The sequence below is a fragment of the Denticeps clupeoides genome, chromosome 7, assembly GCF_900700375.1.
Source record: "Denticeps clupeoides chromosome 7, fDenClu1.1, whole genome shotgun sequence".
Classification (NCBI taxonomy): domain Eukaryota; kingdom Metazoa; phylum Chordata; class Actinopteri; order Clupeiformes; family Denticipitidae; genus Denticeps; species Denticeps clupeoides.
In genome coordinates this window covers 23,901,305-23,918,651 of record NC_041713.1, presented here as the reverse complement: position 1 = coordinate 23,918,651, position 17,347 = coordinate 23,901,305, and the positions used below count along the sequence as shown (strand labels likewise).

The window sequence follows — 17,347 nt, the reverse complement described above, 5'->3', positions numbered from 1 at the left end:
AAGACTATTGTATTTTCCACCATCTACCAGTTTTCCTTTTTTATTATGACCCCAAATGTTAGATAATCCTGCTCAAAATACTTGTTTTCTTGCAACAGTTCTCTGCAAAAAATCATGAATAAACTCTCCCTTTTTGAGACAGACGCTACCAGTCAAAAGTTTGGACACCCCTACTGAGTTGTGGGTCTTGCATTTTACAAAACAAAACTGAAGACGCAAGACTATGAAACATAGCAGGACTATGTGAGGTTATGTAATAATTGTTTTCAAAAAGTTGCTTACTGTGATTGCAGCATTTCACACTCTTGACTTCTCTCCACCACCTTATAAAAGAACGAGGTACCGAGCAGAAACAGACCTCGTTCTTTTGTTTGGGGCAGTGGTGGCCTAGCGGTTAAGGAAGTGGCCCCATAATCAGAAGGTTGCCGGTTCAAATCCCGATCCGCCAAGGTGCCACTGAGCAAAGCACCGTCCCCACACACTGCTCCCCGTGCGCCTGTCATGGTGCCCACTGCTCACCAAGGGTGATGGGTTAAATGCAGAGGACACATTTCACTGTGTGCACCGTGTGCTGTGCTGTGGTGTATCACTTCACTTTGATTGTTTCTTTTTTTACTTTAGACAACAGGGACAGTTTCCAACAGTCCTGAAGTTTTTTGCTGAACACTTTCTTATCATTCACTGTTTCCTGTAATGGATAACCGCCACAGAGTAGGGGCATCTAAACTTTTAACTGGTAGTATATTCTGAGACAAAAAAGTTTTATATTCAAGCCAGAACGATACCGTCACCTGATTAATAATTTAAATGCACACAATTTTGCAGACTCATCTTCTGTTGTCTTGTCACCTTACATAAACTTGTCAAGATAAATGTCCCCTGTGCTGTAAATGCTCTCTGGTGAACCCTCTGCCCCTGAAGGTGTGATCCCGAGTGGGGGGGTGAGTACTGTGATGAGCCTATGATACCCCTGCCCTCTCAGCTGAAGGACAGCTTCAGCCGCGCCCCCGCCCTCAACCACTGGCACCTTCTCACTGGGGGCAAGCTGAGCACAGTGTGTGGGGCTGTGGCCTCGGGCGCCGCACTTCACTTCAGCGGGGTAGGAAATGTCTTTCTGTACCATTTCAGGACTTAGCACTTCGATGCGTCTGTGTATTTTGTACTTATGCCGGTGTGCTTTCCACAGGGCTGCACACGTCAGCTGGTGACTGTGGATCTGAACCTGACCAGTGCTGAGTTTGTGCAGTTTTACTTCATGTATGGCTGCATGACCCCACCCAGCAACCGTAACCAGGGTGTGCTGCTGGAGTTCAGTCTGAATGGAGGCATCAGCTGGAACCTGCTGACAGAGATCTTCTACGATCAGTACAGCAAGCCTGGGTGAGTTGTCACTTATCTGTACAGGAAGGGGTTGGTTAGGACTTGTGTACATACTACATGTGAGATAGATTTGTAAAAACATGATTAAATAGAGTTTGTAGATGTGGATTCAAATGGAAGGGAGTTTTTTGGTGTGTGATTTGTAGTGATTTGTAGTATATTTTTATGAATTAATTTCCAATAAGCATCAAATAGTCCAGATGTCGACGTGATTTAAAGTCTTTAAGAAGAAGAGTAGAAGAAGAGTGCGTAACAGTTCTCTGCCCGTAGATTTATGAATGTGCTGCTGCCCCCTGCTGCCCGTGAGGTGGGAGTGCGCATTCGCTGGTGGCAGGCGCAGCACGACGGCGTTGACCACGGTGACTGGGCCCTCGACAATGTGCTGATCTCTGGGCTGGACTCCCGCACACACATCTCGGACACCTTTGGTGGAGTGGCGCTGCCCAATCACGAGAGAGCTCCGGCAGACGGGGCCCCCTCAAGCCGAGGCAGTTCGCCCGGCCCCGATGAGGAGGCCGGCATAGGTGTGTTTTTCAGATGTCATGTAAAACATCAGGGACTATGCGACGGGTATGTCTTTATACAGCATAACAGGAACATCTTAGCTTCTTCGGTGCACAACCCTGTATGCTGCAAAGGGACTAACTCTTCTCCCAGCCCTTTTTGCCGGTGCAATTTCAAAAAAATTTTAGCATGAAAAAAAAACGTTTAATGTTTGAACCAAGTAACAGTGGACAGATCTATTTTTTGAATTGACAAGGTCCTTTATGTCACTCAAAGTACCATCAAGCATGTGAACTTCAATTTAGCCATCTTTAAATCAGCCATCGCATATTTCTGAGTCTAATTATTTGGTGTAAATATCACATTTCAATCACATTGTGTAAATGAGTCATCATACATGCAAGCAGTGTTGCCAGATACCAGACTGTTTCAGTCCAAAATCATCCAAAATGCGTATTTAACTGCAGTGACCACTTAACCTTTCAACAAACAAAGCCTAATCTGGCACGGTCCTGTCTCCCCCTCCTCTGGTTTCTGTCATCTTAATAAATCTCCGGTGTCAGCGGACATAACAATCACTGATCATCTGCTGTCACTCCTAGTTGGAGAGCATTGGTTGTTCTCAGAGGACTGCGCAGTGCAGCGTTTCTGCCACTCCTCCGATAGAGTGATGGTGTGTGGAAGTGTGGACGGGAGGGAAGTGTATGCCGTTACACATGACATCGTTCCAAGCTGGGGTTGGGTTATGCAGTTTAAGGTCAGTATTTGTTTGTGTGTGACATAGTGCCCCATACATAGTCTGCTGTGGTGTGTATATGTGTGCACATATACTGTATGTGTACCGTATGTCCACAGATAGCATCCGGCTGCTCCATATTAGACAAACCGGCCGACCGCCACGTCCACGTTCAGTATTCGGTGGATTTCGGAGTGAGCTGGAAGTACCTGGTGCCTCAGTGTCTACCTGCTGACCCGCGCTGTGGGGGACAGGTGTCCCAGCCCTCCGTCTTCTTCTCTGCCGAGGGCTGGAAGCGGGCAGTGTACCCACTACCCGACACGCTGGCCGACACGTGAGTTATCCTCATGGTCCCTCAACACGCTTCACACTGACATGCTGACTCACATTGGTCCTCCGGCACCTTAAGGGCCAGACAGTGAGCTCCAACCATGACAGTCAGTGACTCAGAATCATTTCAGTCTTTCAATCATGTTTGAACGCCTAATAACACTAATTCATTCTGATAATACATAGAAAAATACATCCGATAATAATACATCCTAATGTATTAAGGAATCCGAATTGCTTGCAAATGTGGGTGACAAGGGACTTGGATTTGAAGTACTGGGTGCTTTCATTTAGGAATCACAAGATTATTTCTGGATGTCGCCAGATCATTGCGTAAAGTCACATTTACAAAAATGACATTTTGGTTTTAGGGAAAAAATCCATACATATTGGCACCATTGGTGTTAACTGGCAGCTGTTGTAGCATGAAAGTTGGCTTTAAAGGAAAAGAATTGGGACAGCGGGATCACGCGAAAGCCTGACAGCAGTATCAGCACCAGAGAAGCTTAGGGCTCCAAGACCGGAAAGTAGGACATAGAGGAAAAGAGGACGTAATGTGTCTTTCAGAACCATGGACAGCACCTGGATGGGCGAGGGACAAGGGGGCGTGAACACCAACCACTTACACAAAAATACTGCAATCTGCTGCTATAATGTATGTGCTTCCTTGCAGGGCGGTGCGTTTCCGGTTCTACCAGCAGCACTCAGACACACAGTGGGCACTGGAGAACTTCTACATCGGCCCTGCATGTGAGGGTCACTGTGGTGGCCACGGGGATTGCTTGGACCAGCGTTGCCTCTGTGACCCTGGCTTCACTGGACCCAACTGCTATGCCAGCGCTCCTCTAAAGGTAGCTGCTCCGGCATGTTTATTCTTTCTCAAACAAAACGGGTTCGTCCGTATGTAACAATTCTCTGCCACACAGCACAGCACATCCGCTCTTGCCTGTGTAAAATGGCACTTTTTTTTCTTTCTTATACAATGTGGATTTCCTTCAACCACTCTCCAAGAGTGACGTTTGCAGATAAGGTTAAACACACACACATTAACATTATGTTTGTACAGTGTGGGTCAGTGGATGGGCATTAGTGAGGCCATTGGGATCATGTTTATGGTGTTCTGTTCATAAGTTGTCTCATTAGCATTTTTAGGCTCTCTCACATTGCCATAAGCAGAAATTTTACAACGACGGGTCTGTCTGCATCTGTGCAAACAAAAGTAAAAAAAAAAAAAAAGTAATTTTCACAAACTGTTTACGAGCAGGAACCAGCACAAGTGAACATTTTAAGAATTGTTTGTGTGGCAGTCCGGTATGAGCTCTGTCACTCCCTTCCTGTTCCTGTAGGCCTCTCTGAAGGAGCGCTTTGACTGGGAGGGAGCCCATGGGCCGCAGTGGCAGATTCTGGAGGGTGGGCGGCCCTGCACTGACTGCGGGGTGCTGGTGGAGGGGACAGCGCTGTATTTCAGCGGAGCTGATGCCAGGCAGGCGGTCACGGCAGACCTTGACCTCCGAGGAGCTAAGTCAGTGTTTTAACTCTTCCCATTTATGGCAATACCTTGATAATTAATAATGAAATGGAATGGAACAACTGGAATGCAAAGATTCAGGATTGAATGCATCTGGCATTTGTTATTCATGGTCTGTGTTTTTCCTGCATTATCTGGCTTGTGTCTTGGCAGGTTTGTGGAATATTGGGCCAGAATTGGCAGTGAGGACAACATGACCATGTGCCACCGGCCCACCTGTCGCAGAGAGGGGGTGCTGCTGGACTACTCTACAGATGGAGGTGAGAAATTATTGCCGTATTTTTGCTGATGGAAAGGTAAATCAGAGATGAACAGTATACTTCTCACCAACGTTTATATTTTACAAATGACAATCAATAATGCACTTGTGTAAAATTTGCATTTAATCAACATATTTTGTAAATTCTTGCCATTTCTCTGCATCACTCATTGCTCTAGGTGTGTCCTGGACGTTGCTACATGAAATGGACTATCTGAAATATGTATCCGTCAGGAGAGATTACATTGTGCTACCAGAGGGGGCGCTAACCAACGCCACACGCCTACGTTGGTGGCAGCCATTCACGGTCTCCTCCGGGCTGGTCACACCCAGTCTGGAGCGTGCTCAGTGGGCCCTGGACAACATTCTGGTTGGTGGCTCAGACATCAACCCCAGCACCCTGCTGGACACTTTTGATGACGGTATGCTGCTCCCTTTAACAGCTGACTACCTCCTTTCAAAGGGTTTGATTGATTTTTTTGAGTATCCATAATCTTTCAAAATAAATAATGGCACTATGTAAACAAGTATCACATATGTACTATTTACATGAATAAATAGTTGAAACAAGAAAGAAACAGGGTTTTTAATGATGTGATGTATTGACAAGCCAGGCCAGAAGTACAGCCAGGCCCATAAATATTGGGACACTGACAGAGTTCTCATCTGTTTGGCTCTATACACCCCCACAACAGATTTCACAAGACATTCTTTAACTTTAATTTAAGGGTATTTACATCCCAATCAGGAAAATGGTGTTGGAAATACAACAGATTGTTTATGTGGCTCTCACTTTTTAAGGAGCTGTTCCATGGACAGTTGTGTGTTGTTCCCGCATTTATTCCATTTAAAAGGAGCCGTTAATTTCAAGTCTGCTATTCGCATCATGGTGGTGTATAGGGCCAGTGGGGTATAATTGTTCCAATATTTATGGACCTGAAATGCATGTGTGAGAGCTGTCAAAGAGCAACAAATAGTTGTTTTATTGATTTATTCCAGTAATGAGGTGAGGATGACTTAACTTACACTGGCGAACAAGCCCTATGCTAGTTTTAAACATGGGACCAGTTTAAAAAGTGCTGTAAAAGCCCCCCATGACCCCAACAACAGAATCCAATGGAATCAGAAAGGAAGGGTGGCAATCAGCGATTGTGTTGACATTGTTAATCTGAATCTATCAATTACTGGCAATGTATTTAAACTCTTCTGATGTTACCTGGACATACAGAGGCATCAACAGAATTAATGGTTTCTAATGTATTAACTCCTTCTTTATGCTGGACACTAGCTGGGCTCCCAAAAAGGTTGCGACAGACCAATTAGATTGTCTTTTGATATGTCTGCTTTGCACAGAGAGAACTCCCGATTGCAAGTATGCAGCAATGCTGTGGTCGTCCAGCCCCCACAAGACTCTCCCCTCTGGTCACTTCAGGACATTTGCTGACCTTTTGGCCTCCTGGTGACTGTCATTGATAGTCAGGGGAAGGCCAGAATGTGGAGAAAGTGGGGAGTGTAAAATAACACATGATTAATTACAGGCTCAAAATTTCCCACCTCATAGGTCTCGGTCAGCTGCTGAGGTCGGCATGTTTCTGAGATGAGGGGAGATTCTATCCAACCGTGTACATTTTCCTTTAAAGCGGTATTTACTTTCAAGGTTTGAAATGATGGTGATCTTACTCTCTTTCAGAGGGACTTTCTCATGAAGAAAGCTGGAGTTTTTACCCAAATGCCGTCCGCACGGCTGGTTTTTGCGGCAACCCCTCCTTTCACCTCTACTGGCCCAACAAGAACCAAGATGGAACCCATAACATTTTAGCAACACGTGAGCTGATTGTGCAGCCAGGATACATCCTGCAGTTCAAGGTCTCTCGTTGCTGCTCTCTCACAGGTCTCATGGTCATCTTTCTTCAAAAGACGTTTACTCTCTTTATAACCACTCACTGTTTTTCTTCTACAGATAGTAGTGGGTTGTGAGGCAGACACTTGTGAAGACCACCATTCAGTCCTCCTGCAGTACAGAAAAGATGCCAGGTGCTTCTCTGTGTGTGTGTGTGTGTGTGTGTGTGTGCAGAATAAGAGGAGACAAATATATTTATAAATACGTATTAAATATCAATCAGATGCCCTTATCCAGAGCGCCTTACATTTGTTACGTTCACAGCAGCACATTCAAATGAAAGAAGGCGGGGAGGCTGTAAGACATGAGGGTTGAAAAGGGATTTGTTGTCATTTTCAAATCTGGGCCGTCCTTGTGGCTGCTGCACACATGCTCCCCGCGCTCGCTTTTCCTTCTCTCCTGCGCCGACCCCGAGCCCTGCAGGTCACATCACATAACATCAATGCTCAAACACAACTCTTTTCTTACATTTCAAATAAACAGATAACTAATCATTTATTTACACACAACAATCATTTGCATTTTCTCCCAAATTGACTATGCCATCTCAACAACAAAATAATATAAAGAGCTACTGTGTTACAGGCCACCATGGTCCTGCACTCCACAGCATGCTCAAAACCCATCCGTATGTCCCAAAAATGAAAATAAGAACGATCATTGGTCCTAGTCTAACTTATATTCCCAAACTGCTCGCATTGCACATAAATCCTGCATGTTTCAGTTACAATATGCATTGAATTGTCACATGGCACTAGCTTCAGGCACTTTACAACTACACGCTAGAACTAGAGCACCATTGCACGCACACTGAATCACGCTCAGAACTCTCAACTCCATTTTCGTGCAGCATTCCTGAGTTTACTATTTTCACGCTGGCCGGTTAGCAATTAGCTTGCACATTCCTGTAAGATGCACGACGGTAGCCGCGTCTGCACTAACATTTTATGCAAGTTCCCCACGCGTCCCAGATGACAAGTTCTTATTTACCTGTGAGACATTTTCAAATCTGGACCCTCCTTGTGGCCGCTGCACACACTCGCTCGCTTTCCCTACTCTCCTGCGCTGACCCTCCGCCACGCTAAAATGCCCTTTTCCTTTCCCTGACGCGCTGTCTGCATTCCCCATCTATGATCAGGCTGTTTCAAACTCAGACCTACATTATACATTCAGTAGTGACAGGGACAGTCCCCTTGAAGACACCTGGGGTGTCTTGATCAGGGACACAATGGTAGTCCCTGTGACCTTGTGGTCTTCTGCTTTATAGATGAGAGTCTAACCCGGTAGGCTACGACATATCTTGCTATGCATTATGCCTCACCCATCTTTGTCTGACAATAATCCTCATTTCTTTCTCAGATCGGACTCGTGGCAGATGGTGCAGTCTGCCTGCCTCCCCTCCTCGGTCAACAACGTGGGCTGCTCCCCGTTCCAGTTCCATGAGTCAACCATCTACAGCCCAGTCAACAGCTCCGTATGGACCAGGGTCACCGTGCAGCTGCCTGACCACATCTCATCTGGGTCAGTGCTCACCTCCCTCATCCTGCCATCTAACCTTACAGGATGAGCAGTTCCCCTGTGTCTGTCTGTGTGCCTGTAAAAACGCTGCAGAAAATCATCAGATCCTGTTCTCCTTGTTGGTTTTTTCATACCTACAGAGCCACACAGTTCCGATGGATACAGAAAGAGGGAGCTGGTGAGCGGCATGGCTGGGGCGTGGACCACGTCTACATCGGGGAGGCGTGTCCAGGTCTCTGCAGTGGGCACGGCTACTGCACCAGTGGAGCAGTCTGTATCTGTGATGAAGGCCACCACGGTGGGCACCTCCCAGCATCTTCACTACGATCAACCTAGCTATAGATGTACTGAACCCCACAGTTCACCCATCAATCATATGGTTCCCACCTTTCTAGTGTATGGTGTGTATGCCAGCAAAGCACAGGAAGGTACAGTCTTGTGCCAGTTCACACTGAAAAAGAACAAAGTCAGGTCACATAAACCAATATTTGTTCATATTTTTATTTTGTTCAAATCCAGAGATAAAGCATATGGATTATGTAGGTCTATTTTCTTCTGCTGTATTCTAATAATACTATATGGTATAGCAATGGTAATTGCCAGGGATCAGCGGCAAGGAATGCGCATGACTCAAAAAAACAGGGTTTAAAAGCACAAAGGGGTATCAACACAAAGACTGGACAAGGTTTAGACACAATCAGGGTACATTTTATACATAATCAGGGCATCAAGAACATGCACAATGAACATCAAACTCCACCCCGAAAAGTCGGGCTATGCCAAATTCAAGTTTTTATCAACTTTTGGCAGTATGGACATTTGAATATACATTTACCTGAGAGGTCACCTCCAAATCCTGCAATATGCTTTTTTTCCCTTTTGCATTGTCCTCCTCCTTTTCTTTGCAGGAGATGACTGCTCTATATCCAACAGTGACTTGCCCAGCTCCATAAAAGACAACTTTGAGTCGGGGCTGGCATCCCAGGAGAGCTGGAGCCTGATCCAGGGTGGAGGGGTGGGCAGCGGCTGCGGTCAGCTCTCCCCTCACGCCCACGGGGACTCGCTCTACTTCAATGGCTGCAAGATGCGGCAGGCTGTCACCAAGCCCCTGGATCTCACCAGAGCCAGGTAGCCAGGCGCAGGAGCAGAGGACCACAGCAGAGTACAAGCAAAAATGGGTTGCTGAGATCATAATCTACCTCTTCTCTCTCTCTCTTTCATCTCTCCCCTGTTTCTCTCCACTTCTCCCTGCAGTAAGATCATGTTTGTGCTGCAGATAGGAAGCGTGTCTCAGACAGACAGCTGTAACACGGCTCTGGAGCAGGAGGACTCAGTGGACCGGGCCGTGTTGCTGCAGTACAGCGTCAACAACGGCGTCAGCTGGCACGTCATTGCTCAGCACCAGCCCAAAGACTTCATCAAGGCCCAGAGGGTCTCCTACAACATCCCTCTGTGAGTGACCGCCACATAAGCCAAGCAAAGAAAACGCCAGAACGTTGTTATCAGACGTCAGTGAGGTCCCCTGCAAAAACTGTAAAGACCCTCGAAATATAACTGCGTTAAGAACTGTCCAGCGTCCTATTAAAAAAAATAGAAGGATAGTGGGGACCCATCATCTTCATGGTAGAAAAAAAGACAGTCATGTTAATCAGAAAGGAACTTGAATTTACTTGGTAGCATAAAGATTGGACTCTGGATCAATGAAAGGTCATGTGGTCTGATGTGGTCCAGATTTGCCCTGATCCAGAATGGTTAAGAAGAGAGGCACATGAAGTGATGCAGCCATCATGCCCAGTTTCTACCATACAAGCCTGTGTGGGCAGTGCTATGATCTGGGGTGCAGTTACTGCAGTTCAGGTGGAGGTTCAGCAACGTTATGAGGTCACCAGTGCAGGAGAGACAGAAGAAGCACCAGTCACAAGACTAGTACCAACTATTCAATTCATCAGGGCAGGGGAGATGAGGGTGGACCTGGGGAGAAAACTACATTAACTGAGGCCAGATATGGTTTATATGGTTTGAGAAAACTATCTTGATAGAATTAACAGTTCTGTGGGAGGATGGATGCATCGAGGCGTCAGAATGAAAAACCAAAAAATATCAGGATTTGCTCCAGCAATGCAAAGAGAAAGGAAGGCAAGCCTGGATATTCCCAGGTGAGGTTGGCTGTATTGGCTCTCCTGCACAGTCAATCTGAAGGGAAGAATTAAGATCAAAGCCAGTAGAAGATGGGCAGTATCACTACTGAATGACCAGATTATTTAATCAGGTAATTTCTTCTTCTCTGATGGATTCATTGGACTCGAATGGTTAAAGAGTGGTTCAGGAAGCATGATACGTCATTTTCATAATCTGTACAAGATCTTGGGGGAAAGACAAAAATAGAAGTTGTAACATTGCAGATGTTCACCGAAATAATGCCACAGCGAATGTGTGCCATAATATTTTTTTTTGGCCAGTGAATGTTGGCTTATGTTTGTTCAATTACGATGCTTTCAAGACAAATGAATACATTTTTGCACTCATCATACCATTCCTTTCTGTCTCTACGTAGGGAAGCCCGAGTGAAGGGGGTGCAGCTGCGGTGGTGGCAGCCTCGGCATGATGGTGCAGGGCACGACCAGTGGGCTCTAGACCATGTGGAAGTCGTTCTGTGAGTACCCCCCTCACCCCTGAATAGACTTTACCCCTGTAAACACACACAGGCGCACCTGTACTCAGTAACTCCCACATGGAGGGAAATATTATGAAATAGAACTAGAAGAAGAACTAGAATTAAATAAATGTAAGTTTATTTACTTAGTTCTATGAGAAATTCTTCTGTTTTTTTTTCTATGCAACATCATTATTTTGTGCACACGATTGCCTGGCAGAGTGCCTTTTATGGTCATTGGTAAATAAAGAATGGATCTTCTGACACACACACACACACACACATACAGGTAGTGGTGGACAGTGCACCAGATCCTCACACTGCTCTCTTCTTCACCTCTGTTCATCCCCTCTCTCCCATTCACGGCTTCTCAATTTCTCCTCATCATTTGCCTGGGCCTGACCTTGACGGCTTTTACCCATCCGGCCCTCACTCCTTCTCCCCTTCTGCTGCCTCACCACCCCATGCCCCCTTTTTCTACAACTATATTTTACTCCTCTTTTTCTGAATCTGATGCACCAAATGTATTACTTCTACTATCATTTGTTCTCTTGTTTGCTTGTCTGTCTTTTCTTTCTATCATTTCTTTGTTCTTTTCCTTCCACCTCCCTACGTCTTTCTCCATGATTCTTCCCTTCTTCTCTTTTCCTCCCCTTTGCTCCTCCACTCCAACCCCGGTGCCCCTGCCCAGGCCAGGGTTCCTGCCCCCCCAGACCTTTGTTCGAGGCAGCAGCTCCCTCCTGCCCCTCCCCTCTCGCGCTCTAACCTCTGCTCTCTTCTGTATTCTGCTCCCTCTGGCATGGCTGTAGAGTCAGGTAAGTTCTCCGCCCGACCACTCCACCCGCAGCCCTCACTGTTCCACCCCATCACTACCCACATCTCCTAACCCTTCACCACACTGCAGTCCACAATATTCCAACACCATTACTATCCACCATGAGAGTAGCTTATTCCTAAAATGAATATTATTTATTATTGACTGTCAGCATACTGCAGAAAACACCCAGAAAGTGAAGCTATTAACTGTACTTTAACTGTGAATATTAACAATAATCTCATAATCTACTGGTGCAGCAGTTCAGGGAGCCACAGTTTGAGAATGCAGGTTGAAAAGAGGACGAGGTCGTGTCCACTAACCTGTGGAAAGTGTCATGGAACATTGAGGCTATTTTTATGAGGTGACAGGTTTTGGTTCCACATGTTTACAGGGTCAAGTCCTGTGGTCTTCTGGTCCTGTTCTCAGTGTTTCATGTACATGCACAGTCTTATGTCAGTTGTGAGGTTCTCTAGTTGTTATGTAGAGGTTGTCAAGGCAACCATGCCTGGTCATTTCACCACGCGTAGGTGACACATACACATATAACACACACAAACACACTGGCTCTTGGGTTCATTTACTGGGTTCACCGCACCAGGTCACCACATTGGGTGGCAGTTCATCTTTACATCAGTCATCAGTAGACCTCCTCCATCCAACATCTGAGTCCTTGCATGGCTTTAAACCTGCGCGCGGCTCCACCCACCAAACGCCATTCCCTACCGGTAGTCATGTGAACATGCGTGTGTCTCCTCCCATGGTCGAGCATGGAGATGGAAGTATCTGCAGGCCCCGCTCACCATCTCAGCAAATTCCAACTTCATCATTCCATCCCCCTGACCCCGACTCCGCCTCCTACCACACCCCTCCCCTCCCGCTTTGCAGAGGCCCCCATGCCTGTCCTGGCTGCACTCCTGGCTCACTGGCACCACCCTGCTGGATGGAAGAGGCAATGACAGGCTAAGCAAGAGAAACTCTTTGCTCGATTTTCAGTGTCTCTGTCTGTCCACACCTACATGTTTGCTTCAAATTCCTTTTGTTTCAGTTTATTATTATACTCCCTAGTTCATGACTTGAACTCTGACCTCAAACACTCTTGACACCAAAGGTCAGAAAAGATACAAATAAAGTGAATCTATATACGCTTTGTAATCTTTTTTGTGAAATGTGTTTGAGGTTGGAGTAATGTAGGCTGCCAGCATGACCTTGTTAGGGTAGCTTTAGCATCCTTGTAGAATAGTGAGTGTGCGCCTACATGAGAATGATGGTGTTCACCTGCTGCATTAACCACGCCCCCTTGCCCTTTCTCCGCCTTTCTCCCCCTCTAATCCCGACCCCATTCTCTCCCTCTCTCCCCTCAGCACCCGCAAGCAAAACTACATGATGAACTTTGCCAGACAGACCGGCCTCCGCCATTACTACAGCAGGAAGAGGCGGGCCTTGCGGCAGCACGCTTGAAGCCTGCTGGACCAGAGAAGAGTTCACCCCGTTACCCCACTTCACCCTGTCGACATAGCAACCCACCCACCAGCGGATGACAGTCAGCCTTAGACCACCATCCCACACATCCTTCCCTCTGACAGACACGTGGGCCATCCACTCACTTCTCAGCCTCGGCCAATCAGAGCCTTCCATTGGAGGTTCACAGGAAGGAGACGAGAAACCGTCTGTGGACTTGACTTTTTCATTCTTTAATAGTTATTGTTGTTCTTTGTTTTGTTTTGTTTTATTTTTTATCTCGAGTTACAATCCTGTCCCTCTCCTGCCCCTCCCTGACACTGTGAAGTTTGAAAAAAGTTACTGACGAGGATGATGGCGATGTAATGACGAAAATTAAGAACAACCTGTGGTTCTGGAGATTTTGATTTTGGACTGAGCTGACAGAGAGACAGACTCCATCAGTTCACACCCTGAGCGTGCGCGAGGAGGAGGAGGAGGAACTGTGCGGCGATGATTATGAGGATAGCGGTGATGAAGATGCTTATATAAAAAGTACTGTGTTCTTGCTGTTCTGTGTGTCTGTGGGTTCTTTTTTGTGCTGAGTTGACTGTGGTGTTATGTTCACGAGTTTGTTGGTTTTATACTGAGTTTGTTCGTTTTGCTGGTTATTCTTTTCTCTTTTGTCCTGGATGGACGAATGAGGGCTGAGGGTGAGAAAAAAAACCTCGAAAGCAGAAAGGAGACAACAAACAGAAGAAATAATAAAAAAAAAGTACAAAAACAAAGACTGAACAATATTTTTTTGTTTTGTGTTTTTGTTATTTTTATAAATGTTGGTTCTCAAAAGTACAGATATTTATGGTATATGGTTCTCCACGTAACCTATTTAAAATGCACTGTGCGTGAATAATGTATGTTATTTTTTAGTGTTAACTTATTAGGCAGTTGAGTCAGGTTCTCAGGCTGCAGTGACCCCCCCCACACCAAACATCACCCCTCTTCATGTCCCTCTTCTTCTCTTGTACCGTCACCTCCCCTCGACTCTGTTTAGTTCCGCCTTCCCGGTCAGTGTTGGTTTTTTTTTTAACTTTGTGTACTATGGACCCTCTCCTCCCAGTGTAGCTCCAGTATAGCACTCTCCTGTATATACATGTATATCCACTATGGGGAGACCCAGCAGCCTTATCAAAAATGGGAAATAAAGAACTGTCCAAACCTCAGATCAAGGTCATGTGTCTTTTTGTGTGTGTGTGAATAAAACATGAAGGTGATAAAGCCTATATATTTTATTTAGAAAAAAAAAAAAAAAAAGTAAAATCCTGGAACTCCTTTCAACGTTAGCAAATGGTCAGAATGACCAGAGCGACCAGAGGCAGCAGCCAGGCGGGGCCAGAGCAGCTGCAGGCCGCGTTGCAGTAGTCCCCTTGGCAGCAGGCGTAGGTGACCGTGAAGTCGGCGCCCCGGATGCGGGCGCTGCGTTCCCGGCCGCAGTCCCGCTGCTCCGCGCAGCCCTTGCTGTAGAAGGCGGCGTACCTGCCGTAGACGAACTCCGCCCTGGTGCATTGCTCCCGGGGTCGGCACTCTGACACGGAGTGTGTGCAGGTGCTGTTGAGGGGCTGTAGGGGGCAGTAGAAGCAGAGCAGGTTCTGGCATTGAAGAGGAACAGGGAAGTGGAGCAGGAGCACACACAGGCTGACATGGTAGAAGGCCGGGACGCTCCGACCAGATGGACTCGTGGTGGAGTGACCGTTTCCCCACATTTGGTCTAACTGTGTGTTTGGGTAGCAGAAAGTCTCAAGTTGTGACGGTCAGGTGTGAGGCTACTTGTCCATCTCTGCCTCTAACTGGTTGATTAGAGAAGTTTTGAGAGCTCTACCACTTCATAAAAACCAACCTGGGCTTTCTCCAGAGACCGGTCTGTAGAACTTGGTGGATCACCTTGCTTATGAGACACCCACCGCTTTACAGGTTCTAAAAGAAAGCAGACCAGTGGCGATTGCTGATTGGCTGGCTGATGATTGGCGCCTGTGCATCGTTGAGATAAATCAGAAGCTCACGTGTGTAAGCAGGGTTACAAATCCCTGGCAGCACTTCCTTCAAACTACAACAGAGTGAATAAAAAGGTTGTATTCATAGTTGGGGGTCCTGGTGAACCAGAACTGATCACTTCATCGATGGTAACATGGAAGCACGTTGTAAGTCGCTCTGGATAAGGGTGTAAATGTAAATGTCATCAAGCATCAGCATGGTTGCCAGAAATGAATACTGGTTGTTTACAACGCCTTGTGTTCATTTCTGCGTTCAAAATAATTCCAAATATATAGTTGTTGATTTTGCAGTTATTCTTTCCTCTATGACTGGTTTGGAGATGCTAAACAATCAGGGCAGACGTGTAGCAGGTTGGAGGTGCTGCAGGGGTCAGGTGAAAAACAGGGATCCTGCGCCACTGTCACTACCAAATTTATACTACCCTGTCAGGACTAAGCATGCGCTGAAATCCCACAGCTATCAGCTGCACCACAGTTGCAGGTATTACCGTATTGAAGCAGTAATGAAACTGATTATGAAGTTCGTGTGCACACATTTGACCCTGTGACTTTATGGTCTTCTGGATCATGGATGAGTGTGTGAACCACCAGGAAGTCAAAATATGTTCAATCTAACCAGGAAATTAGAGGAGACCAGGCCAGTCTTGCACCAGTGCTAACACTGATACTGAGTTCCTACTATGAAGAACCTACATTATCGCAAAACCAATGCTTCTGGGACTGCTCTACAACCAATGTCAGAGTTGCGTTGTGGTCTGTGTATAAAACCAGCTTGCAGTTCTTTGAGGAGCACGTCCATGATAGCTGAATGTCACTTTTGTCTGCTTTATATCGTTTTGGTTTCATTGGTTCATGCTGGTTTCAGTCCTCTCACGACCGGATTACTGTAACTCCCTTCTAGTTGTTTACCTCTATGTACCATCCAACCTCTACAACTCATACAAAATGAGCCCCACACCACCCCTCTGCTACGCTCCCTCCACTGGCTCCCAGTAGCTGCACCATCAGGTTCAAAATACTGATGCTGGCCTACAAAGCCAAACATGGAGTAGCACCATCCTACCTCACAGCCCTTATTACACCTCGCACTGCACCACGTATACTCTGAGCCTCCAGTACTGCTCGCCTGGTCCCCCCATCTATGAAGGTTAAAGGAAGACGCTCATCTAGACTTTTCTCCGTCTTGGCCCCACGGTGGTGGAATGAACTTCCCCTGGAGGTCAGAACAGCTCAGTCACTGAGCACCTTCACACGGCAGCTCAAGACCTTCCTCTTTAGAGAAGATTTAGATGAACTTGTAACCTTCTTATTGTCTGACTTCTGTATAGAAACTACAACAGAGTGAATAAAAAGGTTGTATTCATAGTTGGGGTCCTAGTGAACCAGAACTGATCACTTCATTGATGGTAACATGAAAGCATGTTGTAAGTCGCTCTGGATGCCTTACATGTAAATGACAGAATAGTAATATAACATCACAAAGTACAGAAGAAGTACAGAATATAATTTAATAAAATCCAGTAAACTAGTTATTTAGGGGGAGGCTGGATATGGTTCCGAACAATGTAAAAGCAGAACAGTTCCTGTACAAGGACTAACATTTTTGTGATTTTTGTGATTGTTGCGATGCTTGCGGTCGTGACGTCAGAAGCGCCACCGGTTCGACCTGAACTGCGCACCTGGAGCCCGCAGTCGGTCACTGGAAAGAAACCTCCAGATAAGCTGAACTTCTCACAGCTGAAACCAGACTCTCCAGGAGGAAGAAGTCGCCTTTCTCTCGTCGATCATTAACCGCGCTCACCGCCGCTAAAGTTTGAACAGTCATTCAGCAGGAGAAGCTTTGGAAGGTCGGCCGGGGTTTGCTCTCCTCCGATGGATCCGTGTGAACGTGTCCCGGGGGAGGAGGACCGTCTGGGGCCATGCGACCTCCAGCCGGGTCCCTGCGCGGATCCCGCGCCGCTGCGGCCCGTGAGGGAGACGCGGGTCCCGCCGCCGGTGCCGCCGAGAGGGGCGGCCGGTGTCGCCTGCAGCAGCTTCCACAGACCGCTGTCTTTCGGCGGACAAGCAGCCGCCGCCCCCGGGGGCAGGTTCAACCGCTCCTGCACCTTAGTGGAGGAGGTGAGTCGGTCAACTGTGGGTGTTATGTGCGCGCTTGTGTGTGTGTGTGTGTGGGGTCGGGTGTAATGTGTGTGTGTGTGTGTGTGTGTGTTTGTGTGTGGGGTTGGGTGTAATGT

At 46.8% G+C, this 17,347-nt stretch overlaps 2 protein-coding genes across 4 annotated transcripts in view; one reads left to right on the top strand and one right to left on the bottom strand.

Moving 5' to 3' along the window:
* The window catches only part of reln (reelin), a 97,120-nt gene extending 82,835 nt beyond the window's left edge, over positions 1–14,285 (top strand). Inside the window, exons 48-65 of one of the 3 annotated variants that reach the window (XM_028986086.1) lie at positions 922–1,099; positions 1,187–1,380; positions 1,651–1,904; positions 2,487–2,641; positions 2,740–2,954; positions 3,624–3,801; positions 4,297–4,472; positions 4,632–4,738; positions 4,917–5,159; positions 6,428–6,603; positions 6,698–6,771; positions 7,997–8,158; positions 8,296–8,453; positions 9,064–9,283; positions 9,410–9,607; positions 10,710–10,808; positions 11,618–11,623; positions 12,987–14,285. In XM_028986086.1, coding sequence (XP_028841919.1) covers positions 922–1,099; positions 1,187–1,380; positions 1,651–1,904; positions 2,487–2,641; positions 2,740–2,954; positions 3,624–3,801; positions 4,297–4,472; positions 4,632–4,738; positions 4,917–5,159; positions 6,428–6,603; positions 6,698–6,771; positions 7,997–8,158; positions 8,296–8,453; positions 9,064–9,283; positions 9,410–9,607; positions 10,710–10,808; positions 11,618–11,623; positions 12,987–13,083 — 2,890 coding nt within the window. In that variant the 3' untranslated portion in view covers positions 13,084–14,285. Of the gene's footprint in view, positions 1–921; positions 1,100–1,186; positions 1,381–1,650; positions 1,905–2,486; positions 2,642–2,739; positions 2,955–3,623; positions 3,802–4,296; positions 4,473–4,631; positions 4,739–4,916; positions 5,160–6,427; positions 6,604–6,697; positions 6,772–7,996; positions 8,159–8,295; positions 8,454–9,063; positions 9,284–9,409; positions 9,608–10,709; positions 10,809–11,499; positions 11,624–12,986 lie in introns of all 3 variants that reach the window. The other 2 variants (XM_028986085.1, XM_028986087.1) reach the window with 2 other exon arrangements.
* A 117-nt stretch (positions 14,286–14,402) lies between these two features.
* On the bottom strand, positions 14,403–14,825 carry LOC114793883 (protein Bouncer-like). Its single transcript, XM_028986030.1, has one exon. The coding sequence runs from the start codon at positions 14,823–14,825 to the stop codon at positions 14,403–14,405; it is 423 nt and encodes a 140-aa protein (XP_028841863.1).
* Between the last annotated feature and the right edge of the window lie 2,522 nt (positions 14,826–17,347).

Coding starts and splice junctions, on each gene's coding strand:
- LOC114793883 (XM_028986030.1), bottom strand. CDS start 14,825: ATGTGGGGAAACGGTCACTCCACCACGAGTCCATCTGGTCGGAGCGTC.